General features: G+C 38.5%; 1 protein-coding gene across 7 annotated transcripts in view; it reads right to left on the reverse strand.

Annotated features, from left to right (window-relative positions):
- The window catches only part of SCML2 (Scm polycomb group protein like 2), a 101,262-nt gene that overhangs the window by 13,376 nt on the left and 72,119 nt on the right, over positions 1–15,767 (reverse strand). For 6 of the 7 annotated variants that reach the window (XM_040468230.1, XM_040468225.1, XM_040468229.1 and 3 more), the window contains 4 exons: positions 13,301–13,381; positions 9,130–9,338; positions 3,483–3,603; positions 868–1,071 (listed from right to left, as the gene is read on the reverse strand). In XM_040468230.1, coding sequence (XP_040324164.1) covers positions 868–1,071; positions 3,483–3,603; positions 9,130–9,338; positions 13,301–13,381 — 615 coding nt within the window. The remainder of the gene's footprint in view (positions 1–867; positions 1,072–3,482; positions 3,604–9,129; positions 9,339–13,300; positions 13,382–15,767) is intronic. The other variant, XM_040468227.1, reaches the window with a different exon arrangement.

Raw genomic sequence — 15,767 nt, forward strand, 5'->3', positions numbered from 1 at the left:
AAAAGAATAATCTTAAATTATAAAGTTCCTCTCATTAAAACATAAGGGCCTGTCGGGGCGCCTGGGTGGCTCAGTCGGTTAAGCGGCCGACTTCGGCTCAGGTCACGATCTCACGGTCCGTGAGTTCGAGCCCCGCGTCGGGCTCTGGGCTGACAGCTCAGAGCCTGGAGCCTGTTTCAGATTCTGTGTCTCCCTCTCTCTGACCCTTCCCCGTTCATGCTCTGTCTCTCTCTGTCTCAAAAATAAATAAACATTAAAAAAAATTAAAAAAAAAAAAACAACAAAAAACATAAGGGCCTGTATTGGTAAAAGCATTCTCATTTAAAAATATTCATAAGGCAAACAACAACAGCATCAGCAGCAGCAACCCAATGATGTATAATAACACTTCCTGCTATTCCAAGCATTCTGTGGGTATAAATATAGTATCTGATCAGACAATCATGAAAGCCAGCTGTATCTTATCTCCTAAGCTTTCTTGAATCACATTTTCATTTAGAGCCTCTTATAGATCAATCTGTTTTCTAAAAACATTAAAATATATTATCAACCAAGTTATTTTGTCTATAGTGAACTTAATATAGCATATAAAAAAAACTTTTACCTCAATTTACAGTATGACTCTGACATTACTTGTCTATTTTGAACATAAAGTTAAACTTTTCAAACCAGAGTTAAAAGTCTATAGACATATAATTATATAAATATATAAATATTCTATTATATCAATACAAGCATGCCAATATTATAAATAGCTCATAGACTATAAGTATTATAAAATAATCTGTATATTATAAAATCTTTGCCTTCTCAAAACCTAAAATCAAACCTGGAAGAAAAGCTGAATAAAGGATTAGATAAGCATACCAGTTATCACTTCTCCTCCACGATGATCTGGCTTAAGAAATCCAAAAACAGTCTTGCTTTGAAAGGCACAATCCACACAGGCCTGCACAGTCCTCCGGAGCACCACATTCACTGGGCCTGGACCAAAGTGGTCAGGCAGTTGCTGGATTTTCTTCTGATCCAGGTGAGGACCAGAGTTTCCATGTTTGTTTACATAGACACAGACTTGAGGAAACAGGTGTATACAAAAATAACAAACAGACTGGTTAAAAGCAACATAAACACTATGTAATTACTATATCCCACTAACCACACTTCAAAGAGAACCCAAATACAGTTAGTATCAATGACCATTTCTGCTACCTAAAAATACATATGTAAACGTCTTTTCACATTTGTATAAAGATATTCAATCTAGAAAGAAATAATCCAAATGCTTATTCAATTTTCTAGAATTCTGCCTAAACTTATAATAAAAACTATCCAAGTTTAGTAGCATCATAAAACAATTCTTTACACATTTCCACATCACATAAAATGGTATGAAGATAAATATTTTCACCTTTCAACTGTACACACAGTGTAAGAATTTTCTTTCAAAATTGGTCACAACTCCTTCTTAGACTGGTTATTTTAAATCACCAACACTGCACCTTCATTATATTTTCTAAAGTAACCCAAATAATTTAAGATACATGCCACACAGTAAGTTCTAATGACCTAGAGCAATTTTTTTCATTAACTTAAGGAAAATAAAAATGGTCTTTATATATATGCCAAGGTTCACTGAAGAAAATCCAAAATTAAATCCTTTCCTTAGTATAATAAAAGCTTATGATTTATATTTTTTAAATGTTTATTTATTTATTTTGAGAGAGAAACAGAGTACGAGTGGAGGTGGGGCAGAGGGGGAGAGACAGAATCCCAAGCAGACTCCGTTCTGTCTGCACAAAGCCCAACACAGGGCTTGATCTCAGAATGTGAGATCATGACCTGAGCCAAAATCAAAAGTCGGAGGCTTAACCTACTGAGCCACCCAGGCGCTCCAAGCATATGAATGAGAAACAAATCATCTATAATCATGCAAATGTCACGTTTCCATAACAGTTCTTCCCTGGGAATCAATAAATCTAAATCAACATACAATGTAACAATATGAGGTTGTATTATTACCAAACACAAAATATACTGTCCCCCTAAATCAAGAAGCACATTATTTTCATTCATCATTTAATTTATACTGCCCAATTTTATATATAGTCTATATTCAGTACAATAAAAACCCATTAATCTCACTTTCACTATTTTGAAATATATGATAATTCAACTTTGTGGCAACAGCCAGAGGAAGGATGGGCTCTTATCACAGAAATGAAACAGCTATTAAAAACTTAACCCATGGTGGGGCACCTCAGTGGCTCAGTTGGTTAAGCGTCCTGACTTCAGCTCAGGTCATGATCTCACGGTTGGGGAGTTCGAGCCCCATGTCGGGCTCTCTGCTGTCACTCAGAGCCTGGAGCCTACTTCGGATTCTGTGTCTCCCTCCCTCCCTCTCTCTCTGCCCCTCCCCCACCCGTGCGCACACGCACACTCTCTCTCTCTCAAAAATAAATAAACATTAAAAAATCTTAAGCCATGGACAAAACCCTACTGAACACAAGTGAAGCTAAACAAAGATTTCAATGTTTTATCTCCTTTGCATTATACTCATTTAGTCTTTCCTGCTAATGGCCTAAAAATCGGAAATAATAAACTGAGTATGTTACAATAATCTTTAGGTGATCTTTTCTACTTCAAAAAGTAATCTCTTTTTAGTGAGGAAAGTAAAATTGGGAGAAAAATCAACAGAAGAGAAAAAGTATAAGGGAGATAAAGATCAAGGAGAAAAAAGCAATAGTACATGCTTTTAAAAAAAGGAAGGGAACAAGAAAATGTACAAGAGATGACAAATAAAAGGGGGATTGTTCAATCTAGGTCTGTGTCATTTTATACTCTTCACATAACAGAGAATAATTTAAAGTCATCATGCCCCTTGACAGGCAAGGATCTGTCAAGATTTTAAAAGGCATTTTATTTTTTTTAATGTTTATTTATTTTTGAGACAGAGAGAGGCAGAGCATGAACAGGGGAGGGTCAGAGAGAGGGAGACACAATCTGAAACAGGCTCCAGGCTCTGAGCTGTCAACACAGAGCCCGACGCGGGGCTCAAACTCACGGACCGCGAGATCATGACCTGAGCCGAAGTCGGCCGCTTAACCGACTGAGCCACCCAGGCGCCCCTTAAAAGGCATTTTAAAAAGATTTGAGGTAGCTTTACACAAGACAAAAAGACATCATGAAATAAGGGAAGACAAAAACAGATCTGACAACAATGTGAATTTTGTAAATCTTACTAAGATGGATAAAATACTTTAAGAGTACTGAATTTTCAACTGATTTGTGTATTTAAACAGTTTTTCCTTAACATCAAAATGAATAACCAGAATTTAAAAATACTTTAATATGAAAAATGCTTCAAAAATGTGATTATCAGCATGTTGTTCTCCTCTTATTTTAGTCCTCAGACTTCAAAGACACTAAAATAACACAGAGTAAAAGATTAGTAATTTTATACTCTCTAAAAAATACTAATTTACCTGTAGACATCACTATTTTAGATGATCCAGGAGTGGCATCCCTATTATAAGCACGATGATGTCTGATCAGGTAATTTATAGAAGCTGAAGATGTAGAACACATAACAGGAAAATATTTTTCCTGTAAAAAAAAGAAAAAAAAGAGCACAAGTATACATTACACATTTTTAAAAATTCCTAAAGACAGAGGTCAAAAAATTATCAGCCTCACTGGTTCACAAATGATCAGCTGTCTGAAGCCCTTGGGGTTGGAAACCCCTGTGTGTGTCACAAGCTACAGTACTTTCCAAACTGTGCTCTCAGAAGGGCCCATGAGCTGGTCAGGTAGGAGAGGAAGAGACCAACAGGCTGGAATTCCCAGGGTTATCCCTCCTCCAACTGGTCACGCCTTAGCCAAAATAGTTCACTCTATAAAACTTGTTTTATTTTCTGAGGTTCCCTGTACAACTATTTTTTTTCACACCGCTAAAGAAAAGCCTGTAAATCTAATCCAGCAATACATCAAATGGGGTAGGGGACCTCAACAAAGCAGAGGACAGAGTTTGTCTTTACAAAGCAGTCACTTATCTGGTTTTTACTGTATCTAGCCTGCATTTCTCCATATTATATGTGATAATTTTTAAAAAATTATAAGTGGCTTGCTAAAGCCCATATAAAATTATGTCTATTATATTTGGTAAAAACCAAATGCCTTCTGGACATTGTTAAATATCACTCGCATTTTGTTTACTATGTATCAACTCTTGGAGTTTTCTTGGAGCTACCTTCAAACATGGCTCTCCAATGTCAGAGAAGGAGCTCTTATACCTAGAAAAGGTAATAATAGAGGATATTTTTATTTTTTAATGTTTATTTTTGAGAGACAGAGAGAGACAGAGCACAGGTGGGGGAGGGGCAGAGAGAGAAGGAGACACAGAATCTGAAGCAGGCTCCAGGCTCCAAGCTGTCAGCACAGAGCCCAGCATGGGGCTCCGACTCAGGAACCAAGAGATCTGACCTGAGCTGAAGTCAGATGCTTAACTAACTGAGCCACCCAGGTGCCCCTAATAGAGGATATTTTAAAAGCAGGGATAAAGGAGGATAAAATAGGATAACATTCAATATTGTTGGATTTTCCTTATTTGTTTAAATTAATGACTGTCATTGGGGTTCTCTGTATTCCAGTAAATCATATTATTTTTAAGTACTGAACTATAATTACTGTGTTAATATATTATTGTTCTTACAGTATTTTAAAAATCTGAAATCTGAATCCTATGTCTTAAGACATACCAAGATATAGTATGCTTGCATTAGCTATTTATATTGAATAAAGGTACATTTATTTGAAAAATGTGCTTCTATACCACTAGAATCCTTAAAGAGGGGGTATGTGTGGAGAATGGACAAAGTAAAGAATAATTCATACTCTAGTTCAAAGGTTTCCTAAATAATTAAACTATGCCATGACAGTACTGAAACAGAGATATAGGTAACCACATGAGAATCTTCATCTTTTCATGATGAAATAATAAAGACAGAGAAGATAGTGAATTAAAATTCTTCCTCTGAGGGCCATCTGGGTGGCTCAATCAGTTAAGTGTGGACACTCTTGACTTCGGCTCAGGTAATGATCTCATGGTTCGTTAGATTAAGTCCTGTGTCAGGCTCTGTGCTGACAGTGCAGAGGCTGCTTGGGATTGTCTCTCCCCCTCTCCCCTGCCCAGGTGATAGCACTCCCTCCCTCTCTCTATCTCAAAATAAATAAATAAGCTTAAAAAAATTTTTTTAATAAAATTCTTCCTTTGAAACAAAAAATAGATTATCAAAAAAAATTATAAAATCTATCAATCTATCCCTCACCCGACCCCCCCATCTTATAAACAGTATTTTCAAAAACACCTTTTCAAAATTGTCAAATGAGAACTAAAATTATTTGAAAATAAAGGCATAAAGAGAAACTTCATGTAGTTTTATCTTCATCATTATACCAACTAATCACAAAGACTTTTTTCAACAGCTGGAAAATACACATTAAAAATATGCATCAATGGGGGCGCCTGGGTGGCGCAGTCGGTTAAGCGGCCAACTTCAGCCAGGTCACGATCTCGCGGTCCGTGAGTTCGAGCCCCGCGTCAGGCTCTGGGCTGATGGCTCGGAGCCTGGAGCCTGTTTCCGATTCTGTGTCTCCCTCTCTCTCTGCCCCTCCCCCATTCATGCTCTGTCTCTCTCTGTCCCAAAAATAAATAAATGTTGAAAAAAAAAATTAAAAAAAAAATATGCATCAATGACACCCTTGATAATTTTAATTTTTAAAAAGCATTTAAAATAAAACATTATTTCTGGGGGTGCCTGGCTGACAGTCATGTGACTCTTGATCTTGGGGTCCTGAGTTTGTGCCCTATGTTGGGTGTGGAACCTACTTAATTAAAAAAAAATTATTTCCCTTTAAATATCGTAACTTTCCTTAATTTTATGCAATTTAAAAAAAAATTCTTTTTAGTGTTTATTTATTTTTGAGAGAGAGAGAGAGAGACAGAGTGTGAGTGGGGGAGGGGCAGAGAGAGAGGGAGACACAGAATCCAAAGCAGGCTCCAGGCTCCAAGCTGCCAGCACAGAGCCAGACACGGGGCTCGAACTCACAAACTATGAGATCAATGACCTGAGCCGAAGTCAGACGCTTAACCGACTGAGCCACCCAGGCGCCCCTATGCAATTTATTTTGAATTTTAAAAATTTAATCTGCTAATGATTTACATTAGAATAACCTGCTTATTTGATTTTTTCAATGTTGATGATTTTATATTTGAAATATATTCACATTTATTGACTTTTAATTTTTATTTAAAAATTCTGAATGCTTTTTGAAATAAAAATACCAGTATTCTTTTAAGCATTTTATTTTAAAGTTTTTATTTATTTTGAGAGAGAGAGAGAGAGAGAGAGGCAGGCAGAGAGAGAGGGAGAGAGAATCCCAAGCAGGCTCCACACTGTAAGCAAGAGCTTGATGCAAGTCTCGAACTCACAAACCATGAGATCATGACCTGAGTGGAAATTAAGAGTCAGACACTCAACTGACTTGAGCTACCCAGACACCCCAATTTAAGAATTTTAAAATCAAAATGGTATTGTCATTTTGCTCCATACTGCAAACATTAGATAAAACAAAACAAATGTTATATACATATGTATACATACATACATATATATATATACCCATACATACATATATATATATATGTATATATATATATATTCAGATGGCTAAACTCAGAAATGTTTAAGTAATACTTTTATTTTAGTTCTAATCCATCTAGGAAGATTCTATGTTTTTATATTAAAAGTGTATCACTTGTAGACCAGATACATTTGGGTTTTTTTTAAATCCATTTTTATAATCTTTTAAATGGAAAGTTTACTCCACTTTTTTTTTTTAAGTTTATTTGTGAGAGAGAGAGAGAAAGAGCAAGTGCACATGTGTTAGGGCAGGGGCACAGAAAGAGAGCCTCCAGCAGACTCTGCACTGACAGTGTAGCAAACTCAGGAAACAGAGATCATGAATAGGATGCTTAGCCAAGTGAGCCACCCAGGTGCCCTGAGTCCACTAACTTTTAAAATAATTATTAATATGTTTGGGTCTTAGTATACCCTTTATTATTTCTTTTCTATTTGTCTCCTTTGTGTTTTATTCCTCTATCCCTCTTTTTTTTTTTTTTTTAGTTACTTGAATATTCCTTAGAATTTCATTTTAGTTCTCCTATTGGCTTTTTAGCTATACTTCTCTGCATTTGTATTTTTACAATATGCCCTGGGGATTATAATGTATAATCTACATATTTAACATTGTACTACTTAACATAAAATGTTGAAACCTTGCAATGATATAAATCTGTATCCTCCACTCAAAGCCTTTATACTAAGTATTACATGTATTACCTCATGTTATGTATTGATGTTATATAATGATGTATTCTATCATGCTACATGTATTACATTACCCCGTAAGACCATATTATGATTATTGCTTTAGTCACATTATTATAAAGAAATTAAGAGGGGGGCACCTGGGTGGCTCACTTGGTTAAGCATCCAACTTTGGCTCAGGTCATGATCTCACCATTCATGAGTTTGAGCCCCGCATTGGGCTCTGTGCTGACAGCTCAGCGCCTAGAGACTGCTTCAGATTCTGTGTCTCCCTCTCCTTCTGCCCCTCTCCTGCTCGCACTCTGTATCTCTCTCTCTCTCTCTCTCTCTCTCTCTCTCTCTCTCAAAAGTAACATAAAACATTAAAAGAGACAGAGAGAGGGGCGCCTGGGTGGCTCAGTCGGTTGAGCGTCTGACTTCGGCTCAGGTCATGATCTCACAGTCTGAGTTCGAGCCCCACATCAGGCTCTGTGCTGACAGCTCAGAGCCTGGAGCCTGCTTCGGATGCTGTGTCTGCCCCTCCCCTGCTCATGCTCTCTCTCTGTCTCAAAAATAAATAAAAACATTTAAAAAAAAAAAAAGAGAGACAGAGAGAAATTAAGAGGAAAAAAGCAAAACACAAAGTCATTTGCATTCACTCAGAGATAAATTTCCTTCAGCATTTCTTATAGTGCTTGTCTGCCAGTGATGAATTCTCTAAGGATGTTTTTATCTAAAAATATCTTTAGTTCACCTTCACTCCTGAAGAATATTTTTGCTGGATATAGAATTTTGTGTAACACTCCTATCTCCTGTGTGTACTCTCCTGAACCACAGTGTGTCTGCTTCCATTCACTGTCCAGTATCTTCAAGTAGCTAGTTTTTTTTCCTATTATTTCCAGGTTTTAAAGTTGTTTTCTTTGCAGGAATCACTTAGGTGGTATGTGACTCTAGCATCATTGAATTCATCATTCTGATTCCACCTTCCATCTGCTTTACTGAGGTATAATTTATGTATAGTAAAATTCACCTCACTTTTAAAGTATACTGAGTTTTGGGGCACCTGGATGGCTCAGTTGGTTAAGCATCCGACTTCAGCTCAGGTCATGATCTCACAGTCACAAAGCTCAAGCCCGGCAACAGGCTCTGTGCTGACAGCTCAGAGCCTGGAGCCTACTTCAGATTGTGTGTCTCCTTCTCTCTCTGCTCCTCCCCTGCTCGCATTCTGTCTCTGTCTCTCAAAAATGAATAAATGTTAAAAAAAAAATTTAAAGTATACTGAGTTTTAAATAAACTGGCCTGAACGTAAATATACCCACACAGTATTTTCAATGTGGTTCTGAAAAAGTCAAACATTATTCAAAGTTTTAAGTTTACCCAAGAAAAGAAATACCAGGGGCACCTGGGTGGCTCAGCTGGTTGAGCAGCCGACTCTTGACTTTGGTTCAGTTCATGGTCTCATGGTTCATGGGATCCGGGCCCCACAAGTGGGCTCTGTGCTGACACTGTGGAGCCTGCTTGGGATTCTCCCTCCCTTCCTCTCTGCCCTTCCCACATGTGCACACACACTAGTATCTCTCTCAAAATAAATAAACACTCAAAAACAAATACCAATCTTCATGGCTATGTGGGCTTTAAAAAGCCTTATGTATACTCTTTGCACAGTATATTCCTAAAAGGCCTCATCATACTGTTAGTATGATCCTAAACTGTATGTTATAATAAATAACCAGAGTACAACAAATCAGGAAGAGATACAACTAACCTTTTTTGGGGCTTTTTTCCTTGGTGTGGTATTTTTAGCAGAATTTCCCTTCTTGGGGGCTGAAGTATGGAGAGGTGGTTTAATCCGACTTGATTTCCTGATCTGCTGCGTTGGTAATATTACAGCAGTTTTCTGTGGAGACGGCATTGAATGTGGGGCCGCTTTGGGAAGAGAAGACTGTGTTTTTGCTATACTCTTTGTAACGGGCACTGAGGGGGGAAAAGCACAGCACAAAAATAAAATTAACACACACACACAAACTATATATAGTCCTAAAACCGTGTGTTCATAGTAGCCACAAAGTGAACAAAAACCTTTTTGAAAAAAGTATGTACAATATAGAAAGGTATACTAACCATCTTTAATAAAATTTTTATATGAATACCTAACCAAATGTACTGGTTCTTCAGCTCATCTTCAGATATAACAGAGAACTTCAGGTAAGAAAAATGTCCAGGAGATGAGAAGTTAGTGAATTGTGGAAATGCAGAAAAAATTAGTAAATTTTGGGAAACCATCAGAGGAAGTAAATAAAGTCAAGAGGAGGCCTGGAAGCCTGGAACAAGGGGAACAGAAGAAAGGAGAGAGATGCCAATATTTACTGGCTACCCATTACAGGCTAGGCACTTCAATATGCATTATCCCATTTAATCCACCCAAAATTCCTGAGGTTGGTACCATTTCCCCACTTTATACATGAGGAAACTTCGGCTCTGCGAGGTGAGGTAACTCAGCCAAGATCACCCATTTGGCTAAGAGAGTTTGGTCTCCTAAGTGCATGCTTTTTCTAATATGCTACCTTGCTTTCTGCCCTCAAACAAAAAAAGGCTATTAAATTCACTCCCCTGAGTCAAAGTGCACAAGTTTTAAAAAAAAGGGAATGGTGGGGGGCAAAAGACAACTTTGTGAATTCCTACGTGCTATTTTACTAGTCAGGAGGTGCTCTCTAAGAAGGAGTCTTAGGTTTTTAAAAAAAAAAAACAGGTGTGGAGGCATACTTACAAAGAGAAAACATTAACAAGTAAGTACAGACAAAAACACACTGGTAAAACTTTTCATGCCTGGGAATTTAACCTTGTTTAATATTTATTTCCAAATAGTACTCATTAAATATACATTTCTGCTGACCCATGAAGACACTTTATTATTGAAAGATAGTGCTTGCCTTCTCTGAATTGTGAAGACAGCTGCACACATAATTACCACAGAAGAAGAAATACACTTAGAAATGAACAGCAACCCCCTATTTCCAGCTACTGTTCCACATGTGCTGGTTTAGCTTACACATGGCTGACTGGAACAGAAACTAAAATGGATTAGAGATTTGAATTAATATGTATCTTGCTTTTGATCTAAAAAGACTTAAGAGGTATGGTTGCTTAGTGTTCTCCAGATTTTCCATCCACCATTTATTTACTCAATACTTAGTGTATACTTTTTACCAGTCTAGGCAATTTAGGAGATTCAGAAGAAATAGATATGGCCCCAGTCATACAGTTTGTGTATCCTGTGAGTGTAGTTGTATATCCATAAAATTCGTATCTCCTTAAGTAGATCAATGATACATGATTTCCTTCTCCTCAAATAAACTGAATAGTGTATTACACAGCCATATGACAAGAAGAGCAGAAATTACTGTAAAAACAGATACCTTGAATTTGAGGCAAGTAATAAACAAAGTCAAATTATGAACAGCCAAAAACAGAAAAGCAAGATATGGTGTGGAAAAACCAAAACTAAGTCAAAAAGAAAACATCTGTCATTGGAAACATTTGACTTTGGAACCTTTTTCAGATTTAGCAATTCTTTCCAAGTCATCTTCCTTATTCTTAAAACTGCATGTACAACTAAACTATCATTTATACTAAAATCTTTCAAGGGGTGCCCAGGGGGCTCAGTTAGTTGAGCGTCCAACTTCGGCTCACGTCATGATCTTCCATGAGTTCGAGCCCTTCATCGAGCTCGCTGCTGTCAGCACAGAGTCTGCTTCAGATCTGTCCCCCCCTACCCTCTCTATCCCTCCTCCACTCACGTGCTCTCTCAAAAATAAATAAAACATTAAAAAGAAAAACTTATGGGGTACCTGGGTGGCTCAGTCAGTTAAGTGTCCAACTCCGGCTCAGGTCATGGTCTCACAGCCTGTGGGTTCGGGCCCCACATCAGGCTCTGTGCTGACAGCTCAGAGCCTGGAGCCTGCTTTGGATTCTGTGTCTCCCTCTCTCTCTGCCCCTCCCCCCACTCTCTTTCTCTCTCTCTCAAAAATAAACATTAAAAAAAATCCTTCATACTGCTAACTATAAACACAAAGAAACAATATAAGCCTCAACTTTGCAAAACATAGACATAGCAATAGAGATGGCTACACTTACACTATCACTATCCAACCTTCAGGCCTGATAGTCACAAAAGCTCACTTGAGGCACCCAATGCCTCTATCTGGAATTTTGCTCCCTGACTGATAGAACGAGCTCACATTGCCACAAACTGGTCGTGGGCGGCAGTAAGAGCAAAGGGGAAACCCCCTGATCTTCCTTCATTCACTCCTGCTACCATCCCATACCAAAGCACCAGCTCCCTTGACTGGTGTTTCAGATTCTGCCCCATTTCTCCTCTCTCTTCTCCCAACCTGTACCAGAGGAAGCCACCCATGCCATTCCAGAAGCGAAACCCTGCTTGAGAAACTAAACATTTGATAACAGCCAGAGTCTGTTTTTCCTCTGAAATTAGCCTTTTGAATACCCAAGGACTGTTCTTGTCATATAAGAGTAACTTTCCCTTCCCATTAGCATGCTAAGTGTCTTTTATTATTTTTACTTATTTTTTTAATGTTTTATTTTTTTGAGGGAGAACATGTGCACAACATGGGGAGGGGCAGAGAGAAGGGGATAGAGGACCTGAAGCAGGCTCTGCGCTGACAGCAGAGAGCCCAGTGCAGGGGTTTGAACTCACCAACTGTGAGATCATAACCCGATCCAAAGATGGATGCTTAACTGACTGAGCCACCTGGTGCCCCGAGAGTCTTTTAAATGTATATTTCCTTATCTTCAGCAATAAAAAACTCATTTTAGAAAGCCTCAAATAAGGGGTGCCTGGGTGGCTCAGTTAAGCGATCGACTCTTGGTTTTGGCTCGGGTTATGATCTCGCAGTTCCTGAGTTCAAGCCCCACATCAGGCTCTGCACTGATAGTGGCCTGCTTGGGATTCTCTCTCGTCCTCTCTCTGCCCCTCCTGTGTGTACTCTCTCTCTCTCTCTCTCTCAAAATAAATAAATAAACTTAAAAAAAAAAAAGAAAGAAACCTTCAAATTAGCTAAGAAAAACTCTTTTTTAAATTTCTTTAAAATTTATTTATTTAGGGGCACCTGGGTGGCTCAGTGGGTTGGGCCTCTGACTCTGGGCCACGGCTCAGGTCATGATCTCATGGTTTGTGGGACCGAGCCCCCATTGGGCTGTGTGCTGACAGCACGGAGCCTGCTTGGGATTCTCTCTCCCTCTCCCCTGCTCGTACTCCTGCACTTGCTCTCTCTCTCTCAAAAATAAACTTAAAAAAATGTTAAATTTATTTATTTATATTTTGAGAAAGAGCACAAGTGGGGGAGAGGCTGAAAAAGAGGGAAAGAGAGAATCCAAAGCAGGCTCAGCACTGCCATCGCAAAGCCTGATGCAGGGCTTGAACTCATGAACCATGAGATCATGACCTGAGTTGAACCCAAGAGTCAGAAGCCTAACCGAATGAACCACACAGGCACCCCAAGCTAAGAAAAACTCTTAAAGAAAACCACAGGGGGTAGTTACTAGTGGAAAGGAAAACAAGGAAGCATGTTCCTAATACCACAGCAGATATTTGGAAGCCAGAAGCCAGGTGAGGACTATGAATTTTCTCAGAAGAAGCAGAGTAGAGATCAGCTGGGCATGGGACTCCTGTACCAACTGGTCATAATAACCTATTCCCTTCCCTGCTTCTCATTATCTAGGGAGAGACACTGGTTCTAGATTAATTAGGTTCAAATCCAGATTTACCACATAATAATTATGAGGTCTTGGGACAATTATTTAAATTCAGCATGTGGCACATGGTACATATTTCAATAAATGTTAACTGTTAATAGCAGCAGCAGCAGCAGCAGCAGCATTACCATTACCATCAGCAGCAGCCCTGCCTTGATTCTCACCTTCTCTTTCCAGGCCCTGAGGGTGCTCCTGGCCCTCTTCTATCAATGGGTGGGATATCAGGGAAACCTTGTTGTCAATGCTTAACAAATGCAAGAAAAAAAGTTTCATCCAAATAAGGATCTCCTATTTACCGACATTCTGATCCCTTTCCTCCTTCCTTTCATGACCAAACTTCTTAAAAGACTAGCCCATGTTCACTACCACTGCCATTTTCTTATTTTTCAACCCTCTGCAATTACACTTTTAGACACCTCTTTTTAGGGAACCTTTGAATGCTAAGGTAACCCACAACCTCCTAATAGCACTAAACACTTTTGATGATGTCTTCTTTTTTAAATTCGTTATTGGATTTCACACAGCCACTCCCTCCTGGTCCTTCTTATACCTCTGTCATGTTTCCTGTGGTGTTCCCCAGGATTAGTCACCTTCCCCCTACCCCCACCTCAGTTTTGAGTGCTTTTAGTTCACTCCCTTGATTTCAGCTACTGCCTACATATAATGATCACCAAATTGCTTGCTCTCATGTTCTTCTGCCCACTTAAGCATTCGTAAGCCACCCCCTACCCATCATAGGCCTCTCTCAAGTTCCAGAGCTGTGTTTTCAATAGCCAACTCAATAATCTTATATATAGGCATCTCTCACTCAACATGTCCAAAACCAAATTCATCACGCTTATCTTGAATGACATTACCTTTTACACTCAATTATCAGTAATCAGAAATCTTGAAGACATCTTTGTACTCTTCCACCATCGACGTGTGAAACCAAGCCTACCTGAAGTACTTCCTAGTTGTGTTCTTCTTTATGCCCATGAAATGACTTCTCACATAAGGTATAGCACTAGCCTCTTTACTAGCATTCCTGGCTAACCTTTACAATCCATATTTGATAGCACATAATCATGATCTTTCTAAAATACAAACTATATGTCACTTTTCCTCTTAAAAATCTTCAGTGATGCTGGGGCACCTGGGTGGCTCAGTCAGTTAAGCCTCTGACTTCAGTTCCAGTCCTGCATAGGGCTCTGTGATGACAGCTCAGAGCCTGGAGCCTGCTTCAGATTCTGTGTCTCCCTCTCTCTCTGGCCCTCCCCCGCTCATGCTGTCTGTCTGTCTGTCTCTCTCTCAAAAATAAACAAACATTGAAAAGAAAATCTTCAGTGATGCCACATTACCCATATGCTAAAATCTAAAGTCTTTGGCCTGGTGTCCAAGGCCCTCTACATATCTTCACAATCTCATATCCTCTATTCTCCAACTATCCTTATAGATTCAGTCATAATCATGTTTCAGGTCCCCAAATATTCTGACCCTTACTGCCTTGCAGAAGCTGATCCAGGAAAGGCCTTCCCTCTCATGTCAATGACGAGCTCAATCACGAGCACTGCAAAATTCCAGCACTAAGCTCCGAGGCAAACCATAGGACTTCATGCTAATAAACTTCACAGACTGCATTTATCTCTAGCAGCACAGCTATTACAGCATCTTATCTTTTCTTAGATATCTACCTGTCCCACTACACTGTGAATTCCTTTAGAAGAAGGAACTATGTAAGTTCAAACCATTATTATACCTCCAACATGTGGTTGAGGGCCTGCCACATAACAGGCATCCAAGAAATGTTTGTTAAATGAATAAATGTTTAACATCCAAGTTTTGTCTCTGGTCTTATATTCCCATAGAAACAAGTTGGGTAGCTTATGCATCAAATAGGCCACCATGGTTTAATAACAACATTTTACAGTTTGCTGGGAAAAAAATGCTTCACCTCAACAAAGAAGGTTACAGAGGGTACATACTTCAACTCAATAATAAGGGCCATATATGAAAAACCCACCACTAACATTATATGCAATGATGAAAAACTGAGTTTTTCCCCTAAGGTCAGGAGTAAGACAAGGATGTCTACTCTCACCACTTTTATTCAACATAGTACTGGAAGTCCTAGCCACAGCAATCACACAACAAAAAGAAATAAAAGGCATCCAAACTGGTAAGGAAGAAATAAAGCTTTCACTATCTCCAGATGACATGATATTATATATAGAAACCCTAAAAACTCCAAGAAACTACTAGAACTAATAAATGAATTCAGTAAAGTCACAGGATACAAAATCAATAGACAGAAATCCACTGTATTTCTATACACTAATAATGAAGTAGCAAAAAGAAAAATTAAGAAAACAATCCCACTTACAATTGCACCAAAAATAATAAAATACTTAGGAATAAAGTTAACCAAGGAGGTGAAAGACCTGTACTCTAGAAGCTATAAAATACTGATGAAAGAAATGGAAGATGTCACAAATGGAAAGATATTCCATGTTCATGGATTGGGAGAACCAATATTGTTAAAATGTCCATATTACTCAAAACAATACATAGATTCAAAGCAATCCCTATCAAAATACCAACAGCATTTTTCACAAAACTGAACAAATTACCCTAAAATTTGTATGGAACCCC

This window comes from Herpailurus yagouaroundi, unplaced genomic scaffold (genome assembly GCF_014898765.1).
Source record: "Herpailurus yagouaroundi ecotype Mexico unplaced genomic scaffold, PumYag 67690, whole genome shotgun sequence".
In the NCBI taxonomy this organism is placed as follows: domain Eukaryota; kingdom Metazoa; phylum Chordata; class Mammalia; order Carnivora; family Felidae; genus Herpailurus; species Herpailurus yagouaroundi.